General features: G+C 38.2%; 1 protein-coding gene across 22 annotated transcripts in view; it reads left to right on the top strand.

Moving 5' to 3' along the window:
• MEF2C (myocyte enhancer factor 2C) overlaps nt 1–14554 on the top strand; it is a 172686-nt gene that overhangs the window by 121714 nt on the left and 36418 nt on the right. For 19 of the 22 annotated variants that reach the window (XM_035014816.1, XM_035014833.1, XM_035014822.1 and 16 more), the window contains one exon: nt 8670–8813. In XM_035014816.1, coding sequence (XP_034870707.1) covers nt 8670–8813 — 144 coding nt within the window. Of the gene's footprint in view, nt 1–8669; nt 8814–8872; nt 9011–14554 lie in introns of all 22 variants that reach the window. The other 3 variants (XM_035014838.1, XM_035014832.1, XM_035014839.1) reach the window with 2 other exon arrangements.

Raw genomic sequence — 14554 nt, 5'->3', positions numbered from 1 at the left:
AGGATGACTGGCTGGAAGGTGAGATCAGAGGACAAACAGATTAAGGGTGGGAGACCAAATAGAAAAAATAGTAATGGAGTCAAGAGATGGTGGAGTCAAGGGTGACTTCTGGGTTTCCAGCTTGAACAACTAGGGTGTGATGTTTGCTAGGAAAGGAACGATGGAAGGGGAATGGATAAAGGGATAGGTTACAATCAACAAAATAAATAAGAAGAAGAGATCGTGGGAATCCTGTAGAAATGAGGAAGCATGGTGACTGAGATGGTAGTCCTGAGCTGATGATAAATATAGGCAGTGTGGGGTACTCCCACTTCATGACTAATCATGCCCTGACCCAACTTCAATAAAAAGGCATTTACAACTAGATAAGAGCCTACATGGAAACAAAAATAATGATTTAACCTATCCATATATATATACATCTTCTTTTGTTAAAATAAGGCATTAATGGTTTTAAAAAGATGCTTGAGTGTGTTATTTTTAAAGAATCAGTGCTCCCAATAATCTGCCTTTGTCATCCCTATAACCTATTTGCAAGTAAAATGCCATAGTTGAAAAAGGTTAGTAGGTAAAGTTACATTTATATTTTAGACTTTCAAAAATCCTGCTTCCTGATCTTTGTTAATTTACTCTTCTCCTCTCTTTCTCAAACTTTGTTTATTAGTTCTGTCCTATGTTTTTCTTCCTTATTTAAGAAGTCACTAACATCATTCATCCTTCAAACCCACTTCCAGCGTGATCATTCATATTCCAGCTTTTTGTTTTTTATCTCATCTTTTATTTTTTAGCTTGCTTTATAGATATTATTAGGAAAATAAGATGCTCCCTCTAGCATCTGAGCATTCTTTCCTAATAAAATGCATATTTTAGCATGCATTTCAGTCATTATATATTAAATGTTCCCTGCTTAGTATTTTACTTCAGATCTCTCCTGGATTCAGAATGTCAGGGAGCATTTCATGGCTAAGTGTGCCAAACTTCCCCATCTCAGTCCTGTTCTGGGCCAGCCTCATGATGCATGCCCTGTCCAGGTTCCAGAAGAGTTGTGGTGGAAGAATTCTTAACAAAAACATCAACCCACTGACCTATCCTGAGGCAGCCTGAATCATCTGATTGGCCTTAGAATCACCCTGATTTTCCATGAATCCTCCAGGCTAAGGTTGGCCCAGAATAAGACCAATGTCAAAGCCCAGGAGAACAGTGGAGCAGTAGACCAGCATCCAAAAATGGGGAAAAAAGATGAACTCTGACCAAGAATTTTAAAACATGGTTATTTCAAATTTATAGTATCTGACTCACATTCACAAAAGTTTCCCCATGCTCTTGACTATAAGGTTTCTGTTTTTCCTTTTCTACCTTTACACATTCTGCCTAAAATACCACTCCCTTTTTCCTTCTTCCATGCTGAATCCTGTGCCTTTTCCTGCTACTCGTATCATATGATCATGGCTTTTTGACCTTAAAGATTTCATGAGTGCCTAGTTATTTCTGACATTCCATATCTAGCCCCTACCCCAATTTTTAAGTATTCAGTGATATAAATCTCCTGAGTTTTAACCAGTTTCATACTGCATTGTTTTTGAACTTTAAAATGACACATTCAAAAAATAGTCAATTTATAATAGTTACTTAAAAAGAACAAAATAATAACTGAGTTTTAACACAATGTGAAATAATATAAAATGGTGAAAAAGAAATTACAGTTGCAAAAATACTACACTGAGACTCCTCTTTCTCCCTCTAGCATCTGAGCATTCTTTCCTGTTGTGTTCATCCATCCATTCAGCCTCTCATTAATGCTGCAGACATTTATTAATCTTCTGCCCTGTGCCAGGCCCTGTGCGAAGTCCTATTGATACAAAATGGCTAGTAAACAATCCCTAACTCCCAAGAGTTCACTCATGGGAAGAAAAACATATAAACAGAAGTTCTTAATCATATCTCTGGGAATGCATCTTTGCATCCAGAGAACCCTGACAGACAACACCTGGCGCATAGTAGCCCTTAGTAAATATATATCAAGAGGTCTGAATCCCACTACCATTTCTGCCTCCAACTAGGCAGACAGCTTTGGTCCAGTCTTGAAACCTCTGTATACACTAACATTAAAGTGAAGATGTGTGTTCTGTTCATTCAGCAAGCATGTATTGAGCACTTTACAAGTTCTATATTGAAACTCCAGAAGTGAATAGAGGAAGGTGCTTTGTTACTTGCCTCATGAGCTAGCAAGGGAGACCCATAAGTAATAATGTGTGATCAAGGCTCTAATAGAAAAATGTATACAATAAGTGAGTACATGAATGAGGGAGAAATTAATTCCACCCTGGTGATCAGGGAAGTCTACAAAGAGGAGATGATGTATTAATTAGCTCTGCCTTGAAGGAGGACTGTCCCAAGTCCAGGGAAGAGATATTGGTGGACTCATTCTAGAAGCCCAGCTTGAGCAAGGTATGAAAGGCCAGTTGCTTATGCACCGTTATTCTTCCCCTCTGGAAGACATGAGGAAAGGCCAGATGATCCTTGGTGGTCTAGTCCAGGATTAGAGTACCAGTAATTATAGGAACCATCACCATCTGAATGTTTATATGAAATAATTCATGACCACTAAAAGGCATGGGTGGGTGTTTCTTTATGTTTTATACATTAAAAGTCTTCAAATCTTTAACTGTGTCTTTTATTTCCATTATTTAAAGATGAAAAATGGTTCAGTGAAAAAAATTTCAAGTCCAATATTAAGATTATCTTTGGAGGAAAGGAATAAAATGAAACAATGAAAATCTCCAGCTCTACCCAGCCTTTCCTCAGTAGGAGTTAATATCTGGTTAGAATAAGCATTAATAACCTGGAGGAAATACAGTGTTCAGTTTATATTTTTAATTTTTTATTAAAATTTTCACCACAAATGAATAATTTGGGGTAAAATTTAATTTTTTATAGTCTGTACTAGATATGATTTGCTTGTCTAATTAAAGTCTACCTACCGATTGTAGTAAATTTGCAGTATTTTAATTGTCTTTTCATTTCTATATTAAGAACAAAGAAGAACTATGGAACAGGAAAGATAGTGCAGACAATGCTTACAGTTTTGGTAATTAAAACCTATACAGAAATTTCTTGGCATGTGATCTTCCCCCAGCCTATAATCTGTGTTAGAAATCACACACACACAAAACCATATATAATATTGTAGGCCATTTCAGAGGTTTTTCCTTTAAATTTGTATTGCCTGCTTTTCTAAAACACAAGGGCACCAGACAGTATCTGTGTATCATAGGTTTTCAGTAAGTGTCCGCTGACGATATTTTAAGTGAAAGAAGTCATTCCATAGGGCAGCCACCCCCCAGGGCTGAGGGGACGAAAGCAGCAGCTTGGTAGCTGCACACAGCTTTGGGAGGATGTTTATGAAATACTCTCAGAAACTTCGCTTACAGGCAGTATCCATCTCAACAGCATCTCCTTCTCCTATGTGGATTTACGGCTTTCTAAAGATTATTCAGCTTGTTAAGAGTAGACACTTATTTTCATAAAGCTATGAAAGATAAGCACAAAAAATGATTTAGTATTAAAGAAAAGGAAACTACCTTTTCTAAGTTGATGCTTTTTTTTCCCCTTGGCTTTTGTGCGAACATGACATTCATGCAACTAATAGAGATAATTCTTGCATATGTTCTTGACACATCAACCCTCTGAAGTAAGGGTAATGCTAGCTGCACAAAAAAGGTTGATTATTTGGATTTTGAGAAAAATTAATGGGTGTGTATGGGTTTTTTGCAAAAAGATTTGAAATTGCTGCTGTACAGTGGGTAGGTACAGAAAAAGAAAGATGATGAGAATATTCTTTTTTTTTAAGATTTTATTTATTTATTTGACAGAGAGAGCGAGCAAGCGCAGAAGCAGGGGGAGCTGCAGACAGAGGGATAGAGAGAAGCAGCTTTCCCGCCGAGCGGAGGGCCCAATGCGGGGCTCAATCCCAGGAACCCCAAGATCATGACCTGAGCCGAAGGCAGATGCTTAACCATCTGAGTCACCCAGGCACCCCGAAAATAGATGTTCTTGAGGACTAAGATTGCCAAAATGGAAAGAAGTTGAATGGTTGGAAGCTTTAATCTGTGATGGTGGCTCTCTAAAAAAAAAGCTTAATTTTATGTAAATAGCAGTAACATAAAATATGTAGCTTCATTTAATTGAAAAAGGCCAATGATTTAGTTATTTCTTTTTTACTAAAAAGAAGTAATTAAGTTTTAACCATTTTATACAGAAGGAATTTTGTAGATGATAACATAATACCTAAGACGAGAAATGAGAGCTCCATGTGGCATTCTTTTTCATTTATATTCCTTTCAGTAACGAAATAGAATCTGTTCCCTACATCTATTTCATTAGAATTTCTGAAGCACCTGTCACCTATCATCGTCAGTTTATATGTATTTCAAGTTTTCCTGATGAACAAATGTAATAATGCAGGGTCCATATGTCCACATGTCTGGGAGGGGAGATTCCACGTGGTTTTTGGATTACCTGTCTGGACTCCCTTTCCCATTTATTGTTTGGAGTATGTCACCTTCTGTCAATCTAATTACTTCTCTGAGAAACGGCTGTTCTCAGCTCACTGCATGACAATCGCTGCCTTGTGAAAACATCCCAGAAGCCTCTGCCGTCAATTGATCTACCCCAAAAGTGTCACTGTCACATGGAAAGTTGAATTCAGTATACAGACGCACTCAAGATTTACAGAGTTCTCTGAGGGAAGAGTTTCTTTAGATACGTAGCAGGAGAAGCTGGTTTCAGTAGATCTCTTGCCTCGTCTTGACAGATAGAATCAGTCTTTTCACAACATAGTCAGCTGAGAGACACAATATATGCAGCCCGGACTTCTAGCCTCTGTAAAAAAATACTGATTTAAGCACCTGCATTACCTGACCAATAACATTTGTAAAAGATCAGAGAAGCTTTCAAAGGCCAGAGGCAGAGATTTTGATTTTTTATTCTAGAAAAAGGCCTGAAGGAATAATGCTTATTTATCCAGTTGGGTTTTTTGAAAGATTTTTTATTTATTTATTTGACAGAGACACAGCGAGAGAGGGAACACAAGCAGGGGGAGTGGGAGAGGGAAAAGCAGGCTTCCCGCTGAGCAAGGAGCCCGATGCGGGGCTCGATCCCAGGACCCTGATGCGGGGCTCGATCCCAGGACCCTGAGATCATGACCTGAGCTGAAGACAGACGCTTAATGACTGAGCCACTCAGGCGCCCCTATTTATCCAGTTTTAACAGTCCCTTTAGTTTATACCGACTATTTATTGCTACAATAAAGACAGTCTTGGCTGATCTAACAGTAATTCTTTTGTCATCCTTAAACAGCTATAGATTTTTAATATAATAAAGATAAGAGTTCCACATTCACATGATAGTATTTAAGTTTATGCCATCACATCCATCTTCAGAGCCTTATAATTCTACCACAATCATCTGTTCTTGGCAGAAACGTGTTCTACAAGCTCTCAGCTGAGGATAATATTTTTGAACAATTTTTTCAATGTTCTAGTTATGTGATTATGGGAATTTGGAACTCACTATTAATTTGTCCTTGGGTTTTGTATTTGTATATCTCAACTGCCCCCTTTTTTAAACAATACAGTTCAACTTGAAATAAGACTGTACTATATCTTTCAGTGTTAGAGATATTTCATTACTTAAATACTGGTGATATTCACTGAAAGATAATGTAGTCAGAAACAAGAAGAATTTATAAGGAGAAAATGAGCCACTGTTTTCCGCCCCCTTCACTGCTGTTTCCTTTGTGACTTCATGCCACTTGCTTTGTTTGCTTAACAGTTTATATAATTCTTTAGGTACAAAAATGAGCTCTTGGTCTAATGATTTTTTAATCCAAAAACTGATAATTGCTTTATTGACTAATAAACATTCCCACTCTAAAATCTGACCTTTAGAAATACCAATATTTTAACCATATTTTCATACTTAAAGCTTTCCCACAGCCCAATTTTTAAATTTTTCTATCTTAATTTATTTCAGCGTTCACTCTACTGTTGCAGTTGCATGTGAGTGAGAGCGATCTATTCCACATCCCTCATCTTACAAGTGTGGGAAAGCCTGGGCAGGGGAAGGTGGCCCCATGCTTCCCCCCAGCAGGAGGCCAGAGGTGTGGACCTTCATGCTTGCGTAGCTGTTTTGAGACCTGGCATAAGGTTTCCTAAAATCTTCGTGGAAGACTTGTGAGAGATAATGAGTTAACATTTGTGGAGATCTTTCAACAAACTGTAATTGATGTTTGAATTTTTATAAACCAAACACAGTATCTACCCTTGAAAGCTTCATAAGAATATTTAGCACACATGTATGTGCCAGATGGATTGCAATGACAGTTGATAGGCCTCCCCTAGCCCTTGCGTTCTGTTGTCAAAAATCTGCACATCAAAACAACTATAATTTTTACAATATGATTTATTGGCTAAAAGATTTGGGTATACACTGAAAAATCTACTTTCTAGATAAGACTATAAATTAATGTTATATAAGACTTTAAATTAAGGGTTTATGTAATAATATTCCTATCATGCCTCATAGAAATACAGGCAAGTGAATTTTGAAAATCATCAGATAATATTTTCTTGATCTGACATCTTTCTCTACATAAGTGAATTTTCATGAAATATATGTGGATTATGATGCAAGACACTCAGAAATTATTCTCAAAAGCTCAAGGATATGTGGAGATCAAAGCAGAAACAGATCATAATACAGCAAATAGTTATCACCCGGAAGAATACTCTTGTAGTTGAGATAATGCTAACAAAACAGCCTAAGACAGAAAATTAAGTTAGTGAATAAAACTATTATTGTAACGTATTGTAACATTATTTGTAGTATTATTTTAAGAACTCCCCCCCCACCACCAGGGTTACTTATTCTGGGTAAAAATGATGGCGTAGATCCATGGTAGGGGGACAGGTGGCCCCACCGATTATAAATTCCCCAAGATTGTAAATGTATATATTATCATCTTGTGTCAAAATATTCATTTTAATATTCAAACATTATACCACATAATAAGCTGTAACCATATGTTTATTTGTTATATTATACCACTATAACATTAATAAATATTTACAGAGCTGCAGTGTATCGTAGATGTATTAAAAATGGTAACTCTCTTAATTTGACTTTAAGTGAAAAATCTCCCATGCCTCAGAAACTAATTTTAAATGTTATATTTGTTACACATTGATAAGAGCCAAAGAGTTTAAATTGTTAAGACTGACACCCCCTTTTTAACTCATGTTGTTTTATTTATTTTCCCCAATTGCATGAATTAAAGATGGAGTGTTATCTCAGCTTTGAATTCCTTAGCTTGATGTCGCAGCTTCTGCTTTATTTGTATGTGAATTCTGTCTTTAATAAAGATGAGCTCTGCTGAACTTTCCACTAATGAGAGACACTTAGGTACCCAGCTCTTTATAAACGGTGTGGGGAGTATCAAGAAAAATCAGGAATGTTGCTAGTCTATTAATAATTGACATGGCAAGCTGTGTGATTAATCAGAAGTTTTATGATCTCTAAAAACATAACATTATCTCTGTAAATCAGAGGGGGTACAATTAACTTGACAACCATCAGTTAAAAGGGGGAAAAAAAAAGAGGGAAAGTAAAACTCAGGACTCCTGACTCATACTTTTCCTGTTATAGTGTTATGTCCGTATTTATCCTTCTGTGACAGCTGTGACTGGACCAGACCTACGTTAGGGAGACAGGAGGTTCAGGAGAAGGCACTGACTTTTCACTTTCATGTGTCAGCAGACAGTCTCAGGGTGGTCCTACTGAGCTGGAACCAGGAGGAACTTTTCCTAGTTCGGTAGTGATCGACTTGGTTTTCGATAGTTTGATAGTTATCGACCTATTTTCAGTGTCCTCTGGCTTCCTTGCTCAGCTTACAGAAAGTTAAGCTCAGCCGTTTTGACTTTTCTTTCAGCCTGTGTTTAGGCACATAGCTTCTCAGTATCTATCAATCTCATTACAGATTTTCACAAATATAGACGCCTAACCAGACTAGACAAAGGTGATTCTCCCTTATGATCACAGTGTTGGGACATTTTTACCGGGTGCTTCGTGAGAATATTAGCTGGGTTCTCTTATGGCCTTTTGCTGTCATGCGCACATCCAAAGGGGTGGCAGGACGCCAAGAGCACCAACCATTAGGTTAAACTCAAACCAGAGATCCGTTTCCGACATTTCTGCTTTTGTCACGATCGCAAATTCTGAAATCATTGTGTAATGCCCTGGCTTCTAATTTTTCTGTGGGAAGATGGTGTTGCAGTTTGCCACCTGACTTGTATTCTTCTGTAAGTATCTGTCACTAGACATTTGAAGCATGTATGAATTCCGTACAGTGAAATTTCAGCCCTTGTACCAGTCTTTGTTCACTGACTGAATTTAGTTGTAAAGGGAATATTGCCCTTTTATTTTTTTTGTAACTGGTAATGGGCACGCTATTGAAATCACTCACGGGTTCTCTCTATGGTTTCTTTACCCTAATGTAAAAAAGCGTATGTAATAACAACCTGACGTACTAGACAGCTCGAACTTCTCTAACACCCCTGAATGTCTCTTACAGCCTCTGTCTAGGTTTGAACTTTCCACATTATGTATTTCAGACGTTGAGAAAGAAGGGCCTTAATGGCTGTGACAGCCCAGATCCCGATGCAGACGATTCAGTAGGTCACAGCCCTGAGTCTGAGGACAAGTACAGGAAAATTAACGAAGATATTGATCTAATGATCAGCAGGCAAAGATTGTGTGTAAGTACTCGGAACACCCTTCATTTTTTTTACTCTTGATATTTCTCTGAACCTGGCAGGCCTTGAACAAGAAAGAAAACAAAGGCTGTGAAAGCCCCGATCCCGACTCCTCTTATGCACTCACCCCACGCACTGAAGAAAAATACAAAAAAATTAATGAAGAATTTGATAATATGATCAAGAGTCATAAAATTCCTGTAAGTACCAAAGGTAGATGGCTGGTCTGCTGGTAACTGCTGCAGTAACATACCTTAACCCTTTCAGTGATGACTTTCTCTAAGAAGCACTGGAAAGTCAAACCAATAAAATAGCCATCTCATCCCACAGACAGTGCGTTTATAAAGCCAACCCGAAGGGATGCTGAACTTATGTAATCTAAGAGTTGCCATCAAAAAGTCCATTCAGAGGCAGAAGGTATACAGGCGGAAGAGAAAGATCTATGCGACACACCCTGAATTTACCCAATCTTTTAAACACACAGTTCACACGAATCACAATGCACTGGTAAAATGCTGGAATCTCCTTCTGAACAAGCTTGAGGATTTACTCTAAAACATACACGTATCTGTCCTGATACGGGATACACGAATAGATCCGCAGTTCTCTAACATAAACTGCCGATCCTCACCCAAAGAGAAGCTTGTTTCTGAATAAAGCTTCAGCCCCCTTCCCTAAACATGACATTCAGCAACAGCACTGAAGGGTTAAAGCTAATGCTCGCTGCAGGGAAACAGACTGCATGAAAACCTAATGGTAAGACTTCAACATGTTTGTGTGCTGGGGTGATTTTAAAGCTTTATCAGAATATTCGCTTTGCCTACACCAACATTTTCCATGCTTTAACATTTGGCTAAATTTTGTCTTAACCAAGTCAAAAGATGTCTAACAATCAATCATATGCCTTGCCAGATATTTAAGAGAAATAACTCTGCATGTATTATTTTGTTTGCCCACATAGAGAGGGGAAAAGTACATACCTTTTATTATATACTCTGTCATCAGCCAAGTGATATTAATTTTGTGACATCAAGTGATGCAACTCAGAGGTTCACGTGCTTTCTGAATAACTAATGTTAGAGTCTGAAACCCTCATTGTGTACCAGCTCTTCAGGAGGTAATTAATTCCTTTCTCAGAAAAGAACATTTTTCGTAAGTTAGCAAAACACCCTCAACCTGAGGATTGGGAGGGACTCTGCAGTGAAAATATGCCTCAGCAATTACAAGTGCAGATATTTGGGGACAAGTGCTCTAGGCCGAGTCCACATCTGCACTCACAGGATAAATTAATGCCTTACACGTAGTAAGTGCACAACCAACCTGTGTTGAATTAAACTGAACACTTTAAATTCATTTATAAAATGTATGAATATTAAACTTTCTATCCTCATAAATATGTCTGCTTCTTTTGTTAAATGAAATAATGTCAGCAAGTAGAGCTTTTGTTGAATCAGAATTATTAATACACGGTATCATGAAAAAAGCTAAGTGGCTTAAATTCTTAAAGGTTTCATAAAACTAAGTACTACCTACAACACATCCACAGTGGCACTTTATCAAAAATAAAATATTTCCTATCAGATGCAGCGATGCATACTTGTTATACCCAGAATGATAAAATGCCCATTGAGATTTTATCTTGCCCAGAATAAGGAAAGAAATCCCTCCTTTGGGCCAATTTTTAATTCTTACGGGCTGAGTTTCACTTGCTATACGATACACTGGTTTAGAGCTGCTGGGCATAAAGGTTTGTGACGATAAGATTGTAGGTGTCTCAGACGGGAGGAATCCCCTGCACAGTTAAGAAAGGGCAGTATATGTAATACTGCAGATCACTCTCCATGGCCGCGATCCTAAATGTCTGAAGCTTTAACCTCCCCCACCCACCCACCCTACCCCCCGTCGAGGCTCTGGGAGAATGCCCATATTTGCACACTGGATCGTTTTTCCCATGCTTTAGGAGAAGGAGGTGTGATGCATACCTGGAGTCCCTCACAGTATTTCATCCTGTCCTGTAAAGAGTTCAAAATCAGGATACATGATTTCTTAAGAGGTGCAGTGGTGTGTGGCGGGGGATGAAAACCACATGAGAGTTTATAGGCCGGGCTGTGAGAAGGACTACACAGCTTCTAGCTGTGCCTCTGAGTCTTCATCTCTTTAGTAAGTGCTTCAGTCTCCACGATGAAAAGCCCAGTTTTCGCACATCACTTTCAGTTGCTGGAAGTAAATTTTGTTGAAAGTTTCCACAGCTGCTAAAACATTTAAAGCAGGGCAAGGACACTCTGCCCTTTGTATGTAGAGAGTGTCTCCACCTCTTTAAAAACATTACAAGACTGTTTTTCTATTTCAGAGACCCAGTTTGAAGAGTTTCCCTTTTAAAATAGAAAATTTAATATTGCAATCACCTGTTACAATATAATTTATGCCCATATTCCTCAATTACATGAAATAATTCATGGATGATTTGGAATCTTGTTGACCAGCATTTCCTCATGTGGGGTTTGCCACGGTTCATGCTGGGCATTACAGCAAGAAAAAAACAGTTCCATTTGAGGAACCGGGAATTAGGAAATGGGCTGAAGGAAGGAGACGTGGTTGCAAGATTGGTTGAAAGTGAACGGGAAGGGAGGAAGTGGAAATAGCATGTGTTTTCTTCAAGTAACAGACTGTGAAGAGAGAAATACTGCTGTAACTAGGATCAAGGAAAGAGTTAAAAGGAAAAGCTCTGGAGATTATTTATCTGCAGAGGACAAATGCTTGCACGGAAGAAAAGATCAAAGGCATTGGTGCAGTGGGGCTACAGTGGTGGGCTACTCAAGGAAGGGAAGGAGGTTGGGGCCTGGAACAGGACAGAGTTGTAGGTAGACCCGTGACCTAGTTAAGGTGGTAGATGGGTAGAGTGAAGTTTAGTATGTGACCACCTAGTGATTTCTGTGTTTATATTGAACCCAGCTTCTATAAATAGTGAGGGAGTAGGTGCTGGAGAGCAGACCAAGAATGATGAAGTTGTAGACATTGGAAGAAATCGGGAATGAGATGGGAAAGAGGGAGTACAGGCCAGAGTTGTCAGGCAACCTGGAGGGAATGTGGATATCAGCAAGTGGAGTTGTGTGATTTCTTCTTCCCCCTCTGTCGGTTCTCAGCAGCCTGGTAATGGTTGATCGAAAGGGAGTATCATCAGTGGCCCAAAAAGAGGATTCAGTTCAGTCATTCACATTAAATAAAAGAGGGCCTATTAACTAAAAATATTTTATTAAAAATATTTTATTTAACTTTTTATTGGACTTTTCCTTGTGGTAAGTTTGGGGAAAATAGTGGGTTTGGGGTAAGAGTTCAGATACCTTTCTGACCATGATGACTCACTTCAGTAACCATGACCGTTTTGTTCAGGGATAGACACTAAAAAGCTTTTTAGCTCTCATGCCTGTGTATCTTAAAGCAGGGCTGACCTGTGCAATTAATTACACAGGGCCCTGCTCTTGTAGGCTTTGCCATTGCCATCTTGAAATTCTTCATAATTTTTCAAGAGGGGGCCCCATATTTTCATTTTGGTCTGGGCCCTGCAAATACATAGTAGTCCCGCCTACAACATTTTATTTAATCACCTGAAATTCCCTCTTACTACCTGTCTTGCGTGTTCTAAAATTTGGAGCCCAGCCCTGAGATATATGCAAGTTGGGAGCTTTTAACTACTTTCTGGCTTCCAATTTTTAGACAAAAATTTTTTAAAGAGATGCTTTTAAGTTCCCTAATTTTGAAAGATCAAGAAGAAAATAAGTAATGCCAAATTCCTGTAAACATTTATACATTTTTGTAGCCTCTGCATTCCCTAAAATGTTTAGAGCTAGTTACTAGTCTCTTTATGTTTGCATTCATGTCTCAGATCAGGTCAAGGGAGATTAAATGACTTGCCTGGTTAAATGGCAATTTATTACACAACTGGACTGCAACTGAGATTTCTGATATAAAGGCTGTTGCTCTTTCTGAATCTCTGAGCTATCTCTTCATTGTGGTCATTTTTAAGCTTATAATTCGACTTTAAAACGATTTAGCCAGTTCCTAATACATATAAAGAAACAAAGCAAAAGATAGAATGCAAAAAGATGTTAGCATATTTTATAAATTGTGATTTTTTGAAATATGCTTCAGTATCAGAGTTATATCTGACTGCTGTTTAACCAATCACAAGAGAATTTGATACTTATCAAATTGTTTACAGTCCAGAATGCTGGAAACTGAATAATTCTTTGGGATGACGGTCAGAGGAAGAGAGGAGCAGAGAGATTTTCACTGAACCAGTTATTAAGGTGGTTCAGATTTTATGAAAAAACTATTGATAATTTTTCTTATTTTGGATGTCCATGTAGTCAGAGGAAATGGGCTTTGCTCTCTACTGAGACACAATCAACACTCTGTAGAATATTCAAGGGGAGAAGTAGTTTTATAGCAGATCCTTAAGTACCCAATCATAGTTAAACATTTACAAATAGTAAGAGTGAATACAGATTAAAATATTTGTAGCTAAAAGATAGCTTTAAAATACCAAACCTGAGTAAATACGGAAGAGAGGAGTCTTGAAGGTTTATTTTATTCCTGAGACCTCAGTCACACCCTGGCAGTTATGAGCACAGAGCTCACTCTAACATGGACACTCAGCCACATGTCATGAGAACCCTTTTAGTTCATTATTTTCATGGTTCACAAATAATAAGCTGCTAACGTGAAGCCCATACTCACTTCACAGTATGATTTCTGACTGCAGTATTTTATTTCTATCCAAAAACTTATACTGTGTTACACAACCATTTAATGGAAAAAGCAACAGGCTCAGCCACTTACTAGTTAGATGACCTTGGGCCACTTAATCTTACTGATTTAAAAAGGAAAGGATTATATCCATAGTGAAGGGATGTTGAAAGAGTTGGATCACATAATGTGTGTGAATTATGTAGTATGGTGCCTGCCCAGTAAATAATATACAGTAAATTGTAAGCTTGTATTTTGATATTAGTACAGTGTCTTCCTAAAAATTCTCCTTTGATGAAAAATATTCAATTCATATAATAAAATGTAGACTAGGCACTGCATTCCCTTACAACAAAAGAGCTCTAGCAGCTTGATGAAAGGGAACATTATTTGGCCAACATCATAAGTGATGTTACAAAGGAAAGAAAAGCAGGAGAAAGGGATCAGGAGAGAGATGGGGGGTAAGGCAAGCTGTACAATTAAATAAGGTAGTCAGGGTGGCCTTCCTTGAGAAGGTCAGATTTTGAGCAGAAAATTGAAGGAAGTGCTAGAGTTAGCCATGGACATGAGGGAGTGAGGGAAGAGGACAATAGGAAATCAGATCATGAAGCCTGGTGAAAGCTGGAATTTATGGGGCCTTATGGAACACTGGAAGAAGTTGGGCTTTTTTCTGAGTAAGGTGGGAGCTTCTCACAGGGTGTCATCATCTGATTTGTGCTTTTAAAGGATCAATTCAATTGCTAGATTGAAAATAAAAAGAAGGAGGGCAAGGATAGAAGCAGGCAACTCTTAGGAGGTGACAACAGTGATCAAGGCAGGAGGTGATGGTGCTGGAACCAGAATGGTAGCCATTAAAATGAGAGGTGTTTGGAGAGTGGTTATATTTGGAAGTTAAACCAATAGGATTTCTGGGGACTCAATGACAGGTGTGGGAGAAAGTGAAGATTCAAGGGGGACTCCCAAGGATTTTATTCTGTGCCATTGAAAGCACTGTCATC

Source organism: Mirounga leonina, unplaced genomic scaffold (assembly GCF_011800145.1).
Source record: "Mirounga leonina isolate KUSES-001 unplaced genomic scaffold, KU_Mleo_1.0 Mir_168, whole genome shotgun sequence".
Classification (NCBI taxonomy): domain Eukaryota; kingdom Metazoa; phylum Chordata; class Mammalia; order Carnivora; family Phocidae; genus Mirounga; species Mirounga leonina.
Note: the sequence above shows the minus strand (reverse complement) of the source record. Positions and strands in the feature narration are given on the sequence as shown.